The sequence below is a fragment of the Strix aluco genome, chromosome 7 (genome assembly GCF_031877795.1).
Source record: "Strix aluco isolate bStrAlu1 chromosome 7, bStrAlu1.hap1, whole genome shotgun sequence".
NCBI lineage: Eukaryota > Metazoa > Chordata > Aves > Strigiformes > Strigidae > Strix > Strix aluco.
Genome location: NC_133937.1, coordinates 41,130,583 through 41,152,810, shown reverse-complemented (window position 1 = coordinate 41,152,810; position 22,228 = coordinate 41,130,583). Strand labels below are relative to the sequence as shown.

General features: G+C 45.5%; 2 protein-coding genes across 25 annotated transcripts in view; one reads left to right on the top strand and one right to left on the bottom strand.

Annotated features, from left to right (window-relative positions):
• Window positions 1-11,197, bottom strand: part of JAKMIP3 (Janus kinase and microtubule interacting protein 3) — a 94,817-nt gene extending 83,620 nt beyond the window's left edge. For 23 of the 24 annotated variants that reach the window (XM_074831562.1, XM_074831570.1, XM_074831571.1 and 20 more), the window contains exon 1: window positions 4,432-4,544. The gene's annotated coding sequence lies outside the window, so the exon portion shown is untranslated. Of the gene's footprint in view, window positions 1-4,431; window positions 4,545-7,338; window positions 7,391-10,585 lie in introns of those variants that run through there. The other variant, XM_074831563.1, reaches the window with a different exon arrangement.
• A 1,631-nt stretch (window positions 11,198-12,828) lies between these two features.
• BNIP3 (BCL2 interacting protein 3) lies at window positions 12,829-22,104 on the top strand. Its single transcript, XM_074831561.1, has 6 exons — window positions 12,829-12,990; window positions 15,852-16,035; window positions 17,177-17,261; window positions 19,229-19,335; window positions 19,442-19,591; window positions 21,144-22,104. Exons 1-6 carry the CDS (start codon window positions 12,954-12,956, stop codon window positions 21,193-21,195), a joined length of 615 nt encoding a protein of 204 aa, XP_074687662.1. The 5' UTR covers window positions 12,829-12,953; the 3' UTR covers window positions 21,196-22,104.
• Window positions 22,105-22,228: the final 124 nt, after the last annotated feature.

The following is a 22,228-nucleotide window of genomic DNA, read 5'->3' as shown; positions in this document are numbered from 1 at the left end:
TGCATTAATGATGATTAATCATTTTATTTTGCTAACAACACGAGCAACATGTAAAGATAAAAATGCCAACAAGCGTCTCATAAATCCCTATGGATATTTACTGCTACAGACCAAATACTCAGTACTTGCTAGCTCCTGTCTTTGAGCCAGGGCAAAATTCAGCTATCCCACTGTGGAACACAAATCACTGCAAGTCTCCAGTGACAAAGGCTGTGCTGTAAATTACTGTCTACTTCAACATACAAACATGACCGTATCAACTATATTTAGGGAATGGTTTTTCCTATTTATGTGAAAATCTGAAACTTAGCCTTTGAGGTAAAGAAAAATCTGTGCTTTGGATGGTTATATTAGATTTCTACTACGCCTTCAAGTTTCTCATTAACTTTCTTTGCTGATATTCCTTTTCAGATAGAGTAAGAAAATATCACAGATGAGAATGAACCCTGTATCTATAAAAAGCCAACACTATAGAACATTTTGATGGAACTTCAAAATGTAGTGTTATCCTGTGGTGTGAGCACCAGTTACTGGTCTGTGAACACCTTCTGATTTAGTTTTATCCAAAAGGAATCCAGACTGTGGGTGCTGAGACCATACCATCATGCAAACCACAGTGGGTGTCATCCAGAGACCAGCTTTCAAAGCACTGTCCTCATCCAAATTAGACACATTGTTATTATAAACTATGGCCAGAATTAATTTGTTATGGAGTCAGCTAGAAAAGTAACCCAATATCAAATGAATCAAATCATTTATTTCAGTATACAATTAGTTAAAATGTAAAACGTAGCAAGAGTTTCTCAGGAGGGCCATGGGAATATCAGTGTAAGAGTGCTACCAGAAGTTAGTGCGCATCAGTAAATCTTCAGACGCTTCAGATATTTAGTTCTCCCTCTGGGCACGGCCTGAGTCCCTGAAGTCAGTTAGATTTCTGACATTGACTCAGTGGCATCAGAATCAGGCCTTTGGTGTGCAATTTCTTTTTTAATTAAACACCATTAATACAGAGTTTGTTTCAGATTTACATCCCGGTGAAGTATGGTATGTGCCATCTGGAGTTCATTAACGCTGTCCTTTACCTACAGTGCGTGCCAGGGGACACATCGATTATGCAACTAAGGGTCAGGCAAGACAAAACAGAGCAGTCAGCAAAAAGATGAGAAGCCTGTTTGGTATTAAAAGCTCAGGTTGAATCAATTACATCTATACTGATTTTGAAAGGGTTGAAGTAGAGGAATCAGCTGATGGCCAGCCCAAACAGCACACCACACCACAGCAGTCTTGCACAGCTGACAGCTTGCTCCGCAATCAATACCAACCTACTTCCAGTGGAACAAATTCTGACTGTGAACTATGACAAAATCAGCCCCGTGCAGTATCATTTGGGCAGCAGCTTTCCAGACCAGTCAGTCCTGGGTCATCTCATCCCAGTTAATCTCCAGGGCTTCACCCTCCTTCGAAACCCAGGGCTGCAGCCAGCCCCACCGAGCTGCCAGGCCTCATGGCACCTGAGCCTGGAGCCAACAGCAGGAGAAAGCGAGAACCCAGAAATGTTAGTTCAAAGGACAGAAAATGCACATTCTGCATCTTAAACTGACTCGTCACCTGAGCTCCATGAAAAATAAGGTTCCTGTCTGAACATAACCTTGTCAAGGTCAAACGACCGTGACATGGGTGGAATAGCTCAAAAAAGCAGCGCAACAGGGTGTCTGTGGGGCTTAAAGAAAGCCAACCCTCCGCACCCTGCTGTTTGTGTGGTGTCTGAAGAAACAAATTTTGTCCTCCAGATGTTTTCTCAAGCCTTTCTGAAGGATTTCTCCTCAGACACTGCCTCAGCCTTTATGGAATACAAAAGGCAGGGTCACGCTGGAGGATATAGGAAGCTACAGAGATCAAATTGATTGAACCTACATCTTGAGTCTACATCATCAGTGAATAACAAATCCCCAATCAATGGAAATAATGGTTTGTGGATTTGCATAGAACTGAAGAGTTTTTTCAAAATCTACAAGGATGTAATTCTCCATTAGAGTAAGTTCTACAAAACTATATTAAATTCCTGAGATCTTTTGGGGTTTTAGGTCCATTTGACTACAGAGCACTTGGCTGTAAGTGCCAAAGGAAAATTGGGGAATTACCTTTCTAGGTTAGACAACTGGTACAAATTGCTCAGTATTTTCCCACCAATGAGAGCCAACACTTGACGCTCCGGGGTCAAGTAAGCTCCCCTTTTTATCTGCATGTAGATAGATGCTACTAGCCAGTTGTGGTCAAATAAAGATAGGAATGATTTAATTTGGAAGTCCAAAGTATTGGCGAACATTTGGCTGTTTTTACAATAACAAATATTAGTACAAATGCTGTTATCTGTCTTAGAATTACTCAGTCCTGTTAGAATCTCACAACCACAGTAGTTGGATGGAATAACTTTCTGTTCAAATCCTACATCCAAGTGAATTCGTTTGTGTAAAATTTTTAGAACCTTATTTTTTTTGATTTTTCCATTTAAGCTGAACCTCTGCTGCTGATTATACATGAAGAGCTGCACTGCAGAAGGTGATAAACTTAGAAGACAGATGTTTTAAAGGAAGGTGTTAAAAAAGATCATTATTTAAAGGCCTTCACTTGTTAACATTCATTTGCTGACACTATTTTGAATTTGAGCCATCCTCAATAAAAGGTAATATTTTAGATGAATTTTTGGGGAAAAAAAGTGAAGCAAGGTTTTATTCGTCATATAAATTGACAGTGCACTTGGAAACTTACTGAAACTTCACCAAGTAGGAGGTGTTGACAACCGTCACTTTCAGAACATATAATAAGGGAAAGATTTATAGGCACACAGTTCCACAAATACATTCAAGACCAGTATTTTTCAAGACAACCAGTGGGCCTTAAGCACATTCTTAAATCAGCTTAAAATGGGGGGCTGTTTTTTCCATCAGGGCCATAGTGACAAATGCAACTTCCTCTAGTCAAGGTGCTCCTGTACCCCAAACCAGTGTCATTTGCCTTTTAATTCACCACTGCAAAACCTAAACTTTCTACCAGCCTGGTATTTCCAGCTGAAGAGCAGGCCAGAAAGAGCCAGTGCAGAACAGACAGAAAGTCCACTGCAAAAGTGAAGTACTGAGACAGACCTGACACCAAACTTTCCATTTCTGAGTGTACTTTAAGCACCTACCATGCATGTAAACATATGGAGAACAGCAAAAGTGTAGAATGGGTGGTAGGTTAAGGGTGCTGCATGTCAGCTGAGAGCTGCGAGCCGAGACTGACAGCAGTGAGCGTCTCCTGCCAGAAAATTACTGTTTTATCCCATACACATTTCTCTGGAAGTATCATGATGTGAGAAATAACAGACAAAAGTCCCTCTGACTCCAATGTATTTGTTTTCTAATTTCTGTCTGCATTTGAAACAGTGTCAGTAGAGGCGCAGGCACATTAACTGAAAGGGAAAGAAATCCTGATGAGATAAATGACATTTAAAACCACCAAGGCAGCAAGCAGCTGGAAAAAAGTAAACTTTCTTTTTTTTAATCTAACAGGTTAAACAGCACAGAATAGGAAGCAGTTCTCCAGATACACAGTATTTGCATTGGAGTTCAGAAAACCGGCGATGTCCAAATCAGTTAGTGAGCACAGAAACCAGATTACCTTGTTACACTAATTCATCCTAACTTACATTACCCTGAAACACCACAATTACGGCTGCAGAGGAGATTTATCAACAATTACAGGCCCTGACATTTCAACTCAATCCTGTGTGACGGAGACTCTATGGAGACCCTGATGAACAAATGGAGCAGGAAGGTGCAGCCCACTGAACCAATGACAGGCAGAGCCAGGCTCTTCCCTGGGCTTGCTGGCATCCTAAAGCAGCGCGGCTGCAAATCAGGGCTCTGTTTATTCCCCCCACCAAAGAGAAACTAGACATTAAGGGGGAAAAGAAAATCTCAAACACAGAATGCAAAACAGGACATTTGAAAATGGATTATACAAAGCCTTTAGGCAGTAGCTGATTCATGTGTAACATAGAGAGATATATATAGCAGACATTATGTACATATTTATAAATGCATACAGACATACAGGAACTAACCTCACAGGCATGCTCCATCATGATGCACACTGCTTGTCTGCTTTACCTGAGGGTAGTACCATTCCTCGTATGCAGTGCACTTCATTTTAAAACCTGTAGGCTGTTCCTAGCAGATAGATTTAAAAGGATTTTTACGATTCACGCTGCAAAAGGCTAAAAAAAATAATCCACCCCTGCTGCATAAGATTCTGTTTTCCATCTCTATCCTCTGAATAGCGGAATCGGATGAGAAATGATTCATCAATCAGTCCGGGGAAGCATTTAGAGGACAGAGAAGAAAAAGGAAAAAAAAAATAAAAATCAACCATATAGTAAAATCTGCTCACCATGTACACACCCCCAAAGTGAAGAATCAGACCAGCCTAACTGAGGAGAAGCTAAAGATGAATTTCAGGAGCCGGCTGCAGTTGCTGGGTGATGCACTGTAAATCCTGCTCCCTCCGGGGAGAATGAGCTCACAGCGAAGATCCAGCAGCCGCCCCTCAGCCATTGCAGTGTCACTGCAGCTTGCAGCTGAGAGCAGGCACGTCATCACACCAGCTCCCTGAAAACTGAAAGCCCTCCCTGCCAGAAATCTAAGTCAAGCATGCCGGTATAAAACCAGCTCCCCTCCAACGCAGACCGAGCTCCCCTCCTACCTGCGTGCTGCCCCAAGGACTGGCATTTTCAGCTTCATTATTAAGCCAAAGGCTTGCATCCAGCACAGACTGAGGCTGAACTGAATGCCTCCTGAAGCAGGGGCGAAATTACTGAAAGGGGCAGAGACGCTGGAGGGATATTCGGATTTAAAAATAGCAGCCTTTGCACTTGCTCCTAGCAAGGGACATGGAACCAAGTTATATGGAAATCCTTACATGTGTAAGGGAAGGGCCAGGCACCTCTTACAGGACTGTCATTGCTGAACAGCCCCAAGCTCAGAAAGTACATGGAAATGGTAATACGGTGGAAAAAAGGTGGGTGTCTTTACAAACTCCTGTAAGGTATCATTTGAGAATTAAAAGCATGTCTTTAACCCCTAGCTTGCTGTCTCTTGCTGCTTTTCATAACTGAAAAACTATTCATTTTCAATATTCATACTCACCACACCGAAAATTCTCCTTTACACCAGAACTGAATAACAAATACAGATAAAATCAATGTATTTGGCTACAAGATACTTATAACATCCCCACACTGCAAAATTATCTAGAAATAAAGAGGATATGGGGCCTATTTATTTGTTTTTCATATCTTCTTGACAGTGAAGGCTGGGAACCTTTCCCAGTGAATGTCAGTGAACTGCTGACAGGCATGACAGAGTGATCTAAGCACAGGACTGGAAAGCAGAAACCTACCCTGAAGGGTTTTTAGAAAGCAGGGTGTGGGGTTTTTTTCCCCTTAAACAACACCTAAATATCTGGAACCTTCCATTTAAAAACCTAATTTTCCCTGAGTCTGAAGCCCCCGACTCTGCAGCACTGGAGAGCAAAGCCAAGAAACGTGTGCAACTTTTAACCAGATTCCTAGAAACTTGTTCCTGTTCTTGTGGTTAAACACTGCTGTACTTCTCATGCCCTCTCCCCCTGCTCTGCACTTTAATTCTGTTGACAAGGGTATGTGTAGGGGCACTTTGAGAAAGCCATTAGAACAAAATTTCTATTTACTTCATTGAAACACCTAAAAAGACAAAAATATGACGTTTCTAGTGATAGGAAGCTGCAAGAACAGAATCTGTTCATTTTTTGCTATTACAGACTCAAAATTTTCCATTTTTCTGTCCATCCATACTGTGCTACATGGTGGGAAACAGTAGTATTCCTCACAGACACGGGCCCCTCATTTACAGGGGTGTTTTATCCCTAAGCCCCAGTCCTGGCTGTTTCCCTGCAACTTTCTGCCTCTTTGGCATCCCGCTGAAGCCCGTTTGTCTCTGCGGGAACACAACGCCCGTCACAAGGGATCAGCCCCTCAGTCTGCAAACACAGAGCTACTGCACGTAGTGTCAGACACAGGCAGAGGTGCACCACCAACTCCAGAAAGCTCTGACTTCAGCTTTGACAAAACTCAGCACCCTTCCCTGCTCCTTTATCACACAAATACTTTTTAAATAAAATCAGGTCATCTCGCTACAGCTCAGCCCACTCCACCACAAGAAGGCCACCAAATCACCCATCTTCCAGCCAGTTCCCCAGTTTAACCCAGGAACCCCCTCCCCGAGACACAAGGATTGGCCGTGGCTCTGGCAAGAGCTGTGCAAACAATGGCTTTTGAGACGCTGGATAAATAAAACTGTTTTCTATTTTTAGAGTTGAATTGCAACATTTTGTGGGAGTTTGTAAGTCAAACATTGAAAGCAGTGTTGTAAGCGGTATAAAGCAAGAGGCCATCATTAGTTTACATCACTCAAAGAATCGGGTTTTGTTTTTCAGCTGGCAAGTGCCAGGGAAAAAGCGTTCTTCTGGCAATTTCTATTTACCAAGCTGTATCCACTGCAGGCTTGGCCAAAGCACTCCACTGCACAGTGCTGTACCACGCAGAACAAAAATGCTATGAGCTTTAAAAACCTGAAGTTATCAAGTAAATAAGGGCTGAAAAAATTGTTATGCTCCACTTTTCTGATTCACTCTAGAAGCGGTCAAAATTTCTTCCATTTTAGAGGTTGAAAAGCAAACGCACAGAGGTCTGGTTTTGTTTTAAACATTCTGGTTTCTGTCTTTTTCAGCTATCTCAGCACACAGTTTACAACTTACCTGTAACACAGATCAGCAGCTCAGCCAGGTGATCTTACACGTCACAGTCTGCACATGTGATAAATGTGAAAGACACTGAACAAAACGCACCGCAAAGCCCTGGGACCACTACCTATTCCGGGGCAGCTTTTTTTTTACTTTCCAAATGGAACAAAATGAAACCTTCTTAGTCAAGAAAATACTGTGATGAGATCGTGAGGTAGAGGGTGTGAAGCGATGCTCCCAGAGCAAACTTGCCGAGGGCCACACTTGCTCCAGACCCTGTCCTGCAGGAGATGGCTCAGCACCTCACCTCCGGAGCAGAGCACTAACACCTCGGGGCTACAGCCAGACAGAAGATGTCCTGGGAGAGACCTGCCTTCCTTGACTTCCAGGGGAGCTTCCATTTGCATTTCTGATGGCTCATCTGCTCCTACGAGCATCTTTTAGAAGTAAGAGAATATTTCTGAGTCCAAATGGTAGAGTATCCACCTCAATATTTAACATACATCAAGTCGTACTTACAGTTGAGTCCTGTTTCCTGCACCTCTCCAGGCTGCAAAACCAGCTGATGATTCTGTAAGGAATGAATGATACTAATGATCAGATTTTTGTCACCGGGCTATCAGAAATGGCTGTAAGAAAGAATAGGAAACATAGGAAAGAGACAAGCATATGCAAGAAATGGTGAGGCATGCTCATAAATTAAACCTGAAGAAATCAAACCTCACAAAAAGTAGCAAGAGTGGCTCAAATAAAAGACTCGGGCTCTTCTGCACCCAAGTGCTGGTTTTATTTCACCTGCAAGAGCATCTATTTCCTCTGTCTTCCACCCGTCTAGTGCAAACGCCTTTTAAACCTAGTATTAAAAATGATACAAAAGGAAACTTCTGTGTTCGGTTAGTTTCTCCCAAATCCTGATGGATTGGGGACACATTCTACTCCTCTCTGCTTTCTTCATTACTGTCCTCCTGCCTGACTCCGTGAGGACAGTCGACCCCGGGGCTTGCACCCAACAGTCTGATCAATCTTACCCACTTCTAAGCTAATATAAGCCAATTTAAGGTCATCTACGTAAGACTCTCCCCATTTAAGTCACTTAGAAATACATTTGCTTAAACTGGTACGATTATCATGTGCAGACCTAACCCCTAATTCCTTTTCTCCTTCCGACTGTATAGTCAATCAGATCATTAAATTCACTGTCTCAAGATTGTTTTGGTTTTTAAATCTCAGATATAATGAAGTCAGACCAATGGACTACGTGCATCTATTATATCTCTTCGTGTCAGCAGCCTGGCTAAGCATGAACAGCTCAGAAATGAGTATCTGAGAACTGTTTGGTAGTTAATGATGAACACCTTTCCAAGAAATGCACCCCATAAAAATAGATGTGCTGGTTTGACTTCAGAGGCAGCCAGGAGGGTTAATAACTAAGCCACTGCTGGCAGTGAAGAAAACAGAGGAAAGCAGGTCGTTCTCAGATTTCAGCCGCTTCTGAGGAGCTGTGCTGTGCAAAGGTGGGCAAGAGGGCTGGAGCATGCTGCTGGAGAGGACTAGGAGGCACGTGACAAGCAGTGAGCTTCACCTCTTGCGCTGTGCAGCGTGATGCCACCACCTGAAGTGATGTGGCACATTGTCCCAGAGCAGTCCTGAGACTGCCCTCCAGTTGCACCAGTCTCCCACTCTACCCATGACAAAGTTGGTACAGGTTACTTTGATTTATATTGACAAGAAACCAAAGAAACGTCAATCAATGTTATCCATTTTTAAACTAATTTAAGTTTATAATCAGTTTGGGATTACAAACAGTTTTTGTGTAAGGCCTAAAATAACTGTTCCTCACAATTGTTGCAAGCTGCCGCATCAGTACAAAAGCAGGTGCCTAAAACTGACCACAAAGCTGAAGTTGGCTGACCCGCAAGCATGACTTCATAACAACCTAAAATGTTGCCTTCTTTAGTCCATGGAGGGCGTGGGGCACTGTCTCCCGTTTAAAAGGATCTAATCAATACATGACTGCTCTGCTGACATGCAAGTAAACAAAATTAAAGTGAGTTCCCACCTGAAAGAGGTTCGCAGCTTAACAAATTGATAAGCTTTTAAATATTTCACCCGATACAATTTACAGTTTTCCGCAATCACAGCAGAGTACTTTTCTGGCAATAACCACAAATCTTTTACCATAAGGATTTATATGAAAATAAATGCATTCATTTAAATAAATGCATTTAATAATGCATACTAATGAAAGAACCCAGAGGTCAGCTGTCACAGCTGTACTGCGATACCTACTAGTATAGGAGGAGATTAACCTGACCCTGGTTTATACCTGCCTTAAAGCAGAAAAGGCTTGTGGTAAATCAATTTCCCGGAGGGAAGATCAGTCCCCGGGAAACAGGATGAAGGGGAAGAGAGTGTTGGAGGTGCCTTCTGCGGTGCTGGGCGGCAGCAGCACAAAGCTCTTTGCAAAGGCCACTTGGCTGAGCCTTTGCCTTTGGCTGCCCGCCTTCCAAGGATTTCTAATTGGTCTCATCTTCCTTTTTGAGGGCTAGCATGGAAGAAAGGGGCTGTGACTTCTTTTTGTCGAGGTCTGAAGCTTTTCCGACCTTGTTGACGTCCCCCTTGACCGGATGACCAGTCTCTCCTGCCTCTTCTCTCCCCCCAGGCCAGGCAGTGGGGCAGGGTGGTGACAGGGAGCAAGGTGCCCCTCCGACCCTGCAGCAATCCTCAGGCAAAGGCTCGTCCAAAAACCAGGGCAGAAGATCCAGGTATTCCTGGGGCAGGGCTCGGTGCGGGCACAGAACCTCAGCACCACTCCCAACGGGAGCAAGGGCCCAGGGCTGGGCTTCCCCAGGGCTCCAGCCGCACGCCCAGGGCCCTGGCAGGGTCTCTGCAGAGGTTCTGCCAGCTCTTGAGGAGAGATACCACAGCTGAGGCACTTACCTACGGTTATTAAAACTACCCATGTAATTATACCTGCTGCACCTGAAATGACACCTACAGCAGCAAATTTTTCCCCATTAATTTTAGATGACCAAAGTCAGAGCAGACTCTGACCCGTGGTTTGCAAAATTAATTCTTTTTCAAAGTCAGAGAAGCGTTGACAGAAAAAATTCCTGAAAATTTAAACACTTCAGTCTTTACTACCCAAATGATACCTTTCTCAGCAATTTATGACATTTTTTCCCTTCGTGTAATTAATTTAATTCAAGCCCCTGTCTATGATGTTTAGGGTAACAGATACTGTAAAATCATAAATGTGCATTCAAGGGTTAAACACAGCGCCCTTTCCCTGGTGTTTCCTTGTTGGGAAATAAGTTTGCAACATTGTAACAATGTTGTTCCTTTGTTTCAAAACAAATCAATTTCCCCTCCTTTTAAGGTGGAGAAAGATTTTATTCTGAAACCCAGCACTCAGGCGGGCAGGCCGCTGCTCTGGGCTCCCTGCAGTGATGCTGGGGACCAGGGAGTACTGCCAAGTATCTGCAAAAATATTACCCATTGTTTTGTTACAAGTGAACAAAGTGCCTTCTCTAGAAGTTGGCCCACAAGCTGCACATTCTCCTTCCAGAATATCGCTGGAAATGCCTGAACAAATCCCTGCGCGCTGGCGGTAGCAGGTAGAGCACTGCTCCGAGTTCCCTCACGCCGGGGCAGCTGGAGAATCTGGGGACCTGGAGGCACTTTCAGGACACTGGACACCAGCTGGATACTTCCACCAGGCTGAGAAAACAGTGGCCTAGAAGCTACGCTGCCTTGTCTTTCTTACCTCCTAAATTAAGTGCATCCTGCAGAGGGGGAAAGGTGGGCTCAGCTCCTCTCTTCTTCCCAGGAGAACATCAGGAAACGCTAGCAGAGCTCTACATTCTCCCATATTCCTCCTAGAGAAGAGCCTGCTACTGCCAAAAACCAGTGATAGAAGAAGCCCGTTCAGAGACAATGTGATATCTGTGCTGCCGAAACAGGCCACATGTTGCAAACACGCTGCTTCGCACATGATATGCGCAGGGTTTGCGCAGCACCAGAAGACAAAACACTTGTCATGGGTTTTCCTGCTAGTAGGAGACACTGTCGGAGTGTGTTTCCTCCTGGGATGAGCCTGGTGGAGTCACTGCTGGTTCCTGGGGCAGGGAAAAGTGCTCTGCAGGGCTCTTGACTGGGGGATATCCAGTGGCTGCCAATCTCCTCCTCACAGATTTCTTTGTTGATGGGAGAAGACTGAAAAGGTGATTGTGCCAGCGGGATGGTATTGCTTTGGTGACACCCTCCTCCCTCCTGAGCCATATTCGTGTCAATACAGCATTGAGCTTCCTGCTCCTTACACACTGTGCGGCCCCTGAGGCGTGGAGAAGGAACACACTCCTGGGACGAGAAACTCGCTCTTCTCTTCTGTGGCGAGGAGTTCCCGTCACAGAGCGAGGCTGCCGGGCAGCAGAGAGCAGCAGAGAGCCGCAGGATGAGCACCAAACCCCAGGCAGCAGCCAGCTTTCCGAGCCGAGCCGTGTCTGTGCGCGTCCATCAGGCCTAGCACAGGAGGACACAATAAATAAACGTATAAACATAAGGAACTTGCTTCTTGAATAGTTATTCAATTAAAAATTTTGTTCTGCCAAGGACAATTTTTCCCTAACTTCCTTAGTGGAACAAAACTGATTTTCAATCATGCAAATTAAACACAAATTTCTCAGCAGATTTCCAGTGCTCAGGCATAACGGAAGATCATTTAGGCACTGGCATGCTTGGGAAGGCGCTGAGGGGGCTGTACGCAGGTCAGCTCTCACTGCTGCCTGCCTGCCTGCCTGTGAGGCAGCACAGCAGCCCTCCAGCTGTGCCCAGCTGTGCACCTGCCAGGCCAGGCCTCTGCACCCCTCCCCACGTGCACAGCGCATGGCTCTGGGACGGGTCTGGAGAGCTGCCCCACGTCACGCAAAGGAAGAAGGACAGACCAAGTCCTCCGTGAAGCTTAGTCCCAGGAGGCCGAAGGCTGAGGCATGGAGAAATGGTGGCTTAAGGATGGACTAAAAGCTGGAGAACTGACCCTGAAAACGTCTTCGTGGGCCAAACCGATACTCCACTTTGTCCAATAATCCCTTGTACTGAGTATAATGCACATATTAATGAAATCCCAACCTTGTATTTCTGGGAAGGTTGTAGGTTAATACCCCTTGCTACTGTACTAACTCACTGAAAATTTACCCTAAGATATATTTTATTTGGGCTTCATGATTGCCTGCTGCAGAAAAGCACAAATGAAAACAATTCCAGCCTAGAGAAAATGCCTGCATACTCTAATTAATAGTAAATAACCCTTTACCCATCCTCTGACTAAACAAAAAGTAGTATTTTATGTGTGTCTTTATAAATTCACAGCAGTAAATTGGTATCTGCTTCCAAATGGCAACGCTAGTCTTTACTAAGTGGTTTCCTCTTTGGAGAGGCCCCACTGTCTGCTCAGACGGCATTACAAGCGTAGTCAATGTTAAAAAAGAGAAGGAATTAATGATTATCTATTTCAAGGCCCCATGCCACTAGCTTGAGAGCTATCAGACTGGTTTCGAGGCCAGCACTTGTGCTTTTGCAGTCAGATATGGTTTCCTTTGAAACCCAAGTACAGTTTTCTGTTTGCCCTGCGTAACTTCGTGTAAGAAGCTCCGTATTTGGTTACCAAAGAGAGCGGGAAGCACGCTGCAGGGCACGGCGGGCTGTGTAGCGTACGGGTCACTGCGCGGGCACGGAGTGGGAAAACGAGGCGTTCTCTGAGGAAGTGACCCCGTTCTTCAGCTCGGGCTCTCCCGGCCGCGGTCGTGAGGCCAGCGCGGGGCCTCTCCCGCTGTTCCCGGAGGCCTGGGGACACCCTCCGACCCGCAGCCCCCCCCGGCCCGCCGCTCCCGCCGCCCCCGCCGCCATGGCGGCCTGAGGGGCCCTGGGCGAGGGAGCGCGCGACCCGCCCGACCCCGCCCCGCGGCGGCGGCCAATCCGAGCGGGGCGGCCGCTGACGTCACGGCGGCCGGTCCCGCGGCGCGGGGGCGTGCGGCGGTCAGTGTGTGGATCCTGCCGCGGCCGCAGCGCTCCGGCCCGGCGTGTGGCTCCGCCGCGGCGGCAGCAGCAGCAGCAGCAGCAGCAGCGCAGGCCGCGCCATGTCGCGGCTCAGCCCGCAGGAGGAGAACTTGCAGGGTAAGGGCCGCGCCGGGGGTATCCGCGCCGGGTCCGGCCTCCCTCCTTCCCTCCCGCCTTCTCCCGGTGCCTGCCGGCCTGCGCGGTCGCGGACGGTGCTGCCCTCAGGGGCGGCGCGGCGCTGAGGCGGGCGGGCAGCGGGCCGCCGCCGCCGCCCTGGGCCTGCCTGGAGGCCGGGCTGTGCCTCTGCCGTTGGCGGGCGGGATTGGCCTCGCTGCCCGGCCCCGGCCTCCGTCCGGGTGTTTTGTGGGGGGCTGAATCCGCGGGGCAGCGTCTTGCGGCCGCCGCTGGGCGTGTGAGCAGCCCCGAGGGGCCCAGGCCTCGGGCGGCGGGGGCGGGCCCGGGGGGCGCCCAGCTGCCGGTGCTGAGGGCCTGCGGCCCCCCGGCAGCTCCGCCGTTGTGGCGGGTCTCCGTTCCGTCAGTCCGTGACCCTGCGGGAATGGCCCGTTAAACCGTTTGTGGGGCTCCCTAGTAACGCAGGGAGACGAAGGCTCGGGTGGAAGAACAGGACAAATTTAAAAAGCGGTGGTATTGCGGTCGTGTAGCTGAACTAGCGAGTGTGGCTGGATTAATACGGATCCTCGTGAGATCTGTGGTAAATACCTCATCAAAATCCCTCCTCATCAGAAGAAACCATCAGCGGTCGGTTTGGGATCTGCCTTTGAGGAGAGATCAGGGCCAGTTCTGTCTGTCATGCGTTTAGCAAAAGTTGGAAGCAGATTTACCTTGCAAGTGAAACATCTGGATGTAACTACATACTAAACCGTGTGATTTGCAGGGGATTTTAGCAACTTATGGAGACGTTCTTATCTTTCTGTGGAATTTTGCTTTTTTGTTTCCAGTTTTGAAAGCCATATATTAAGAAATAGAGATTTTCAGAGCTGATTGATACTTTTTTGTAAAGCTAACCTGTAGTCCTACAGTAGGTATCCCGAGCTGGAATGTCATGTAAGATGATTCTCTTCAAAATCCTTCCCCATGACTCGGTCTCTTCAGTTCTTGTCGCCACGTTACATGTGCTTTTATCTGTTTATATTTCCAACTTCATAAAAATACTAGCTGTCTTCTCTTTAAATGATAATATAGCAGCACATTCCTAGTCAGCTAGCACAACCTTACTCTCAAGAGTGCCTAAAAGGAAAAAAAAAAAAAAAAAAAAAAAAAGGAAATGTATAAAACACATGTCCTGTGATTGTTTTGATGTAATCTTTATCTTCTCCATGTTTTACCCTGCGTTCGCTGTGCCGTATGCAGCCAGATTTCAGTCGGCAGTGTTAGCTGGCTGTCTGGAGCAGTAGGTTTGCCTGTGGTGCTAATGGCTGTGGAGGTGGGATCGTGCCTTGAATAGTGTGCATCTTCACAGGAGAAAATCGCTTGTGACCGCTTTTGTTGGGAGAGGAGTGGGAGCTGAGATGGGATGTGCTGGGGAGCAGGGAGAGGTGGACTAGGAGCTGGCTGATACTCTCGAGGTAGCTGGAGCCAGAGCTAGCTGGACACTCATCTCCGTTTAAACTTCAGTGATTGGCGTTGTTCTTTGGTAACAACTTCGGTCTTCATAAGTTTTGGGGGAAGGAGTAGGAAAAAGTTTGTCTGGGTATAAACAGATACCCAGACACATACCACGTACAGTCACATGGAGGGGAAAAAGCCACAAAGCAACCAAAACAAGAAGCCAGTTGTGAAGAGGCTATCCAGAAAAATGTTTCTTCAAAACTCGGTCACCCTGTATGTTTCTGTTCAAAAGATTTTGTGATCATCGGCTTCCTAGAAGAGAGCTACTAATGTTAATGCAGATGAAGCGGTTTGGCTTTTTGCTGCTTTCGTTTAATTTATGAACCTTCAGCCTCTCCACAACCGGAGCATCTTTCTTCATTTCATGTTTCTGTTTCACACAATATCTCTGCCTTGGCTTCTCCCCACCTTTAAAACTGCCCCTTTATTCCTTCTGCTCTCTTGAATGTGGCTCTGCCCCAGCCTTTTCTTGAGAGCAGGAAGGGTCCAAACACCCCTCTGTCTCTCCCTTTCCTTGCCTGTGCCTCAGACATCCCTTCTGCTGTGCTTGCCACAGCCCCAGGAGTCCCACCTGCCCTCCTCCTCCTGTAATTGCTGTTAGATTTCCTGTAAACTCTTCTAGGATGGGCACAGCACATCTATATGCTTCTGCTATTGTTTGCACAGAAACATGTTACATAGGTGAATTCCACTGACATTTATATAATTCAGATGATACCTGTCCCTTGAGCTGCTTTATAAATGAGACAACAGCTACGGGTCCTTTTGTGCGTTAGCTACTGCTGGCCCAGAAGAGAGTTGTTATTCAGCACACTCTTAAAAAAACAAAGCAACATGTGACTGTTGGTGTTAAATATACTGCACGTAGCAAACACATGATCTAGTTGTTGCCACATATCCTTTATTGCTTAACAGAACACCTAAACATGCCTACGGAAAACAGGCTGAACAAAACGCAGGTATTGGATTCCTGAGCCTAAAATGTTTTCAATAAATGAATAAATAAACTTTGGTAGAGAAAGTCCTTGAGATACTTTTATTTGGCCACCACCCATGTTGAACAACCAACGATTAAACACATCCCAAAAGACAAGATCTTCAGCTGCAGAAGGAAACATGCTGTCCTGACCAGCTTCTTTTCAGTTCTGTGAGACTTTCCAGCTCGCTAACAAAAGTGCCCCAGCATTTTGGCATTTCACCATGTTTATTAGCTGAGATGTCAGTGCTGGTACTTCTGTGTGTCACACTGTAATGTCACGCTGGGGAGGATCAACAGTCTCATGTTCTGCATGCCTTTCACGCAAAACCACTTGGTTTATTCTGGTTCTGTTTTTGATTGTGCCAAGCAGGTTCCTGGGTGGAACTCCACTTCAGCAGCAATGGGAACAGCAGTGGAAGCACTGTCACTCCAGTGAGCCAGGAACAAGTACCAGCCTCTATTTCCATTCACAATGGTGACATGGAGAAAATACTCCTTGATGCTCAACACGAATCTGGAAGAAGCAGTTCACGAGAAAGTTCACATTGCGACAGGTAAACGATGTGCTCTATTGTAAGCAAAGGTGGCTATTACACAAAGCTGTTCCTATGCACAAGAGGCACACACAAAAATGCTTGTGTATGTGTGTGTACTTATGTATGCACATCCATACACATGCAGAGAGGAAGAGATAGGAAAATTTCATATTTAAAGGGTCAGTATTTAAGGTTGGTAGAAGATTGGTGTTTAAGAGTAATGCTTGGGTAGAAGCCTGTCCTGAAACCAGGAAGAAGTTACAGGGGAGAGGACTCTAGAAAGTGTCTCGGGAAGATGCCCTCTTGGGGTTTTGGTGAGTCCTGATAAAGGGGTCCGGCAGCAGCAGCTGAGCGTTCTGCGGGTGTGCTGCTTGTGTGCAGGCAGCAGCCTTGCTCTGGTAAATAAATAAAGTCCTGCCGAGGCGTGTGTAGCTGTCGTGGCAAAGGGTCAGCCCTTGTGCAGGCAGTGTCACGCTGTGCCCGGGAGCATTTCCTGCTGCTGACACTGCTGCCTGCAACAGCACTGTCACAGAAAGGGGATAAGAACCAACTTGTGTTTTGTAGTGCAGTACATCAGTTCATATTTCTTCGGTAATTGCTAAAGAATTGTCCTATATCTAGTTTACAAAACATAACATTCCTAGGAGTACAACACAACAAAACAACTTGTATCTGATGCAAATTGTCCATCAGTCTTATTAATTTATTTATTTGATTTTGATGGGCTGTGAATTTGCAGTCTAAAGTTTATTTAAGAAAAAAAAAGAAACTGCAGGACTCAAAATAGACAGTAGGATGCAGAACTTGCTAGTTTGAATTCAAATCAAACCCCACTTATTCATCATTTGCTGCCCATTGTTATTTAGTAAGTGACACGGGCCAAATGACAGAGCCTCCCAGGCATCTCTGCGCTGCTGACAAACAGCTCTGTGCAGTGAGCTTCTTGCCAGATTGGTAGAAAATCAAAGATTAATTGACTATGATGGCTGGATTATGTCACCATTGACAGATGAATCTCTTAAATTATGGTCAGGGCACTGTAGCTCTTTGGGAGAACTGTGCGTATAAGCTCCATTGACTAGCTTTTAGTGCATACCATAAACAAGGTCATAAAAAATGTAATGAGTTCTTGCTTACCTGTGCTTCTCTCTTTATCAAGCCCTCCTCGTTCCCAGACACCTCAGGACAGTCACAGAGCTTTGGAAATAGAGAGTCACAGCAGTGGAGAAAAGAATAGCTTTCAGGTAAAAACCTCATCTTCTTTGGGAGAGAGAATTTTTTACTCTTGTTGTTTGGAAATCGGCATTAGGAAATAAGAAGTGAAGCTGCTAATGTAGAGATTGTAATAATTTAGGAATTTAGAATAATCTTTGCAGAATTAGCCTTTGTGTATTTGTATCTGACTAGCATGGTTTTTGGCTTTTTTTTTTTTTGTTAATCTGTAACCTGAGATTTTTCAGAAGGATTTAGGTGCCTTAATCGATTTTAAAATGGCTGGGTTCATAAATGCCTTTTTCCAGCCACAAACTGAAAGGGCCAACCTTCAGGTCCTACAAATAGCTTATAGGAAAAAAGATAACCCAGGAGATCAACTCTAGTCTGGAACTCAGGAGAGCTGGAGTTGGTACCTTGCTAAGCCTCCAGCTTGTGGTGATCCTGAGATGGGTTCTCTGTCGTGGTTTGTTTTGTCCTGTGAAGCGGACATTGCTCTTCTCCACTCAGTAGGTGGATTGTGATGTGGGTGTAACAGACCGAGGCAGCGGGGTTGTACGGTAAGGTGTACAGGAAATGCGTCAGTAGGGAGGGTGCCTACGTTGTTCTAGAACTGAACACTCTTCTGGGGGCAACTCAGCATGGAGAAGTTTCCTCTTCCCCCACTGACTGTCAATTTGGGACGTTTTGTGCATCACCCACAGAGAAAGTTTATTTAAATGTGCTACCCCCGGTGCATGATGAATTTAAAAACTGAATTTGACAGCTGCAAGAATTTCTAGAGTCACTTAAACGTGACAGCCAGTAACCTGCATTTTCAGAGCACTGCCGTAGCTTTGCCATGCCATTTTGGTTTAACAGCCAGTACTTAGCATTTCTGTGTGCTGCTTTGAAAAACTCACTGTTACTTCTCATTTCATTTTGTACCTTTGCATGCTTGCAAAGAAAATCAGTAAATATATTTGAGAAAAGAGTGGGGGAAAAGGATTATGTATATTCCTGATGTTTTATCAATATATAGCTTATTGCATGATGACAGGCTAAAATCTTGAGCCTTCACTGTACTTAGACACTAGCTTTCATATGAAAAAAATTACTTACAAAACATTGAGGAGTGAAGTATTAAAAGGTTTTCAAGTGAGTTGCTCTACTCTTTGGAAGAGTGCTTCCTTCCAGCACTGCCCTTCGTCAGTGACGGTTGTTTACCATCTGCAGCTGAGGTGCTGGGCATTATCTTCCCAGGCTCTCCTGATTTCCCTGGATGTCTTTATTAGTTCATGGATTATCTCTTTCTACCCAGTGTTAGGAACTTTTTAAAACAAAGTCTGTGTTCGCTCTTTGTACAGTATTTAACCCTGTGGGGTTTCAACTTCATGCAGTTTCTAAGTTACCCAGCTGTACCAATAATACATAGATGTAACCAGTTCTCAAACTTACATGGAATGTGCTTGGTCCCGTTGCCTCTTCCTTTATCTGCAACTCTCCCCTTCATCTCTACAACTCCTGCCCTAGCTGAATGAATTACTGCACCTAGGTTAGCTAGGTACATTACTGGAAATCAATTATTTTTATTTTGTATTTCCAGAAGACGCTTCGTTTGTTTAAAGATCATTATTTAGACTTTGAGAACAAATAATCAAAAGTTAGAAAACCATCAGAGTGAAAGCTGCCCCGGGCGGTTGTGTTTCCATTCTTGTGTGTATGTGTGCCTATACAGCTATTTTAATTCTACGATCAGACGCTATTTTTATCCCAAGACCTTGGCTCCGTTTAACGCACATGTATTAAGCAAGAAGCTGTATTCTTACTCAGCATTTATGCTGTAACACCTTTGAAAACAAAGCCAGTGTTTGTTTGGGGTGGTTTCTCTGCACGTGTGTGTGCAGATGGACCTGGGCTCACGTCACCTGCACTCTCAGCACTTTGTTCTGTGGTGCTGCCCTCCTGCCTAGCGTGTCAGAGTGCTGTTTGATAATGGCTCTTTTTTTTTTTTTTTAAGTCTGAAGAAGATTTTCTCGAAAGAAGGAAAGAAGTAGAAAGGCTCCTGAAGAAGAATGCAGATTGGATATGGGATTGGTCCAGCAGGCCGGAGAACATCCCCCCAAAGTGAGTGCTGGCAGTGTGTTGGCATGAACTCAATGCGGCTTTTCCTTCCACAAGTCTAAAGACATGTCTGATAATGCTGTGACTGTGTTTTCTTCCTCAAAACCAGGGAATTCCTTTTTAAACATCCCAGGCGCACAGCTACTCTCAGCATGAGGAATACCAGTGTGATGAAGAAAGGGGGAATATTCTCGGCAGAATTTTTGAAGGTTTTTCTTCCATCTCTGCTGCTTTCTCATTTGCTTGCCATTGGACTAGGGTAAGTTTCAACTTCTTGAAAAAAGCTAGTTGTTTTTTTTTTTAAACTGTTTTCTCTGACACCTCTTTCTGACTCCCAGTTCTCTTTTTGTCCAAAAAATGAGGTGAGACACTTTTCTCCATAGAAGGAGGACAGATAGTTATTCAGGAAGTGCTTTCTACTTGTCTGCTTGTGGTATTGCTGAATGTATCAAGTTTTCCTTTTCTGCTTTCCTCACTAGTTGAGAATTTTTCAAAATACTTAAGGGGCACTGAGAATAGGGGTTATGTATATGAACTGTAGTTATACTTGCACAGTACTTGGTTCCATTGGAGATAAGACTTTAATCTCATAACTAATTGCAAAGGAAAAAGATGCTATTTAATCTGTTTTAAAATTCCACCTGGGAGGGATGGGGGACACCAAACAAAACGGGGATTTGTTTTCTTTAGATGATTTAGGGGTTAGATGCTGCTGCTTTAGAAACAGCTACAGGGCACAGACTGAAGGGAAGAGATGAAATGCCTTTTGTTGGGGTTGGACTCCCTGTGCCGACGCACGGCAGGTTCCTGAGAGCGGGGGGAGCAGGCAGGCCTGGGTGCGCTCCAAGGAACCTGCCGTTCGCTCGGCTCCTGCTCTTCCTCCACTCGCTCCCTGGTGTCGATCCTGACCCTTGTCAAGGCCACAGAGAGCGAGAGGCTGAGGGGCAGGACTGCGTACAGCTGCAGTGACCCGCAGGAGGGGCAGCCCAGAGCTGCTGCAGTCCCTGCGGCAGGGGCTGGACGAGGGCACGGGTTATCTTCCTGCACACAGTCAGCATCTCAGCCACGTAATGCTGTAAAAGTAACGTGAAACTCATTGAACTCCTTCCAAAATGAAAACGAGTGACTGCACGAGATAGAATAAAAGCATAATGGAATTTCCCTTTCAAAATAAAGACAAGTTCAGTGGTGTAAGTACTTTACTTTCTTCCTGGTTGCTTCCACCACTGCTGCAAATTTGCATCATTCCAGCTCTGTAAAATGAGTGAGTGACAAAGTCACATCTTCAGAAAGCGCTTACGGAAGTATCAATAAAACAGTTACATTTCAGAATGATGATTTCTGTGAGCTGCAGGAGACGCAGTGTAGGGCAGCTGTGAACACATACCGAACAGGGAAATAACTAGAGGAACAGAAGCACACAAAGATGGCAGTGAAATGAGAGGTTTACAAATTCCAGAGGTATTTAGCAAATGGAAAAAACTTAAGATAGGGAAAAGGTAATAAAATACCTGACTTGGAGACCTGAAGCAGCGTGTTCTTGACTCAGATTCCTGAAGCTGAACAGCTTACACAGAATTACTCAGTCTTTTGAGCTCAGGGAGCACAAAGTCGCTAGCAACTGCCAGCTGAGTTTCTCAGTAGTCACTTGATTTGCCCGCTTAATTATAGCTGGGGCTGCTGCTCCTGCTGGAAATCACAGAACCAGTAACCTGACGAGAAAAGCTGACAAAAGCCGTGTTCCCTGTGTGCTGTCTGTCCCTTTTGACCTGAACCGCAGCACTCACTGACCACACGCTCTTGACCCGCAGGATTTACATCGGAAGACGCCTTACGACCACAGCTTCAAGCAGTACATTTTAAAGGCCCCAGAAATCTGTTTTCGAAGCAAACGCTGGCCTGGGAGGACGGGGGGTGATGAGTGGAGCCGGCTGAGCGAGCGCTGAGCGACCAGCGTGTGCTTGGCCTGTGCCTGGGGTGCTGTGGCCTGGTGAGGATGGAGAAGGGGCACTACAGTGGGTGTATCTCATATAGTCTTCTGGATCAATTCATAGAGCTTGTTTTGGGTGCATTAACATCTCTTCTATTGCTTTGTAGTGAAGTATCTTTGGAAATTAAAAGAACTCGATGTTTAAAACCAATCCTAGCTTCAGCATAGCGGTTGTGGTTCAGCTAGGTCCTCCTCTAGACTGCTCTGCGCTCTCCATGGCTGTGAGTGTTCGTCACTGCTGCTGCCATCACAGCACAGCATGGGCCCACAGCAAGGTGTGGCCTCACCTACCCTATCCGGGAATTGGGAGGAGCCCTGACCTCGCTCCAGATTTTGCTCAGTTCTCTCTCGCTCTCCTGTGAGAAGGGAAATGCTGGGAGACCAGTCAGCTGGGAGAAGGGAGCGGGGGAGTGACGCTGCCATCCGCTGGTACTAGCTCAGAGTGTGATGCGTGACAGCCTCAATTAACATTTGGACTTCAGTGCCCAATAAATCACTGCTTTTGCAAAGACATCTATTTAACTCCCCAGTTAATAGAAGTTCCTTCTGTTGTATCTACTTGCCAGACCATTGCTTCTCAGTCTTTTTATCTGTAAAATAATAAATTTGCATCTTATATTTGCCTCATCCTTGTATAGATTTAAAAAACGGTTGCTTGCTTCTTTGTTTTTACTAATGGAATGCCTTTTCATTCAGTGATTTTACCTTATTTAATGAGGAGAAAATGAATGTTTGCCAAAATACCATGTTTTATATATTTAAATAAAAAGGTTCCTCGTGGATTTGGAGTTTTCTCATTCCTTTTTCTCTAATAATTGTTGAAAGTGGCTGACTTTTGTCTTTAACCAAGAGTTTCACACTGTCCTGGCATAACTGCTGAGTTAGAAGGTCCTACAGAAAACAACT

Excerpts from the sequence above, each read along its gene's own strand:
- BNIP3 (XM_074831561.1), top strand. The coding sequence starts at position 12,954 with ATGTCGCGGCTCAGCCCGCAGGAGGAGAACTTGCAGG. Across the intron at positions 16,036-17,176 it reads GAAAGTTCACATTGCGACAG|CCCTCCTCGTTCCCAGACAC; the intron begins GTAAACGATGTG and ends CTCTTTATCAAG. Across the intron at positions 19,336-19,441 it reads CCGGAGAACATCCCCCCAAA|GGAATTCCTTTTTAAACATC; the intron begins GTGAGTGCTGGC and ends CCTCAAAACCAG.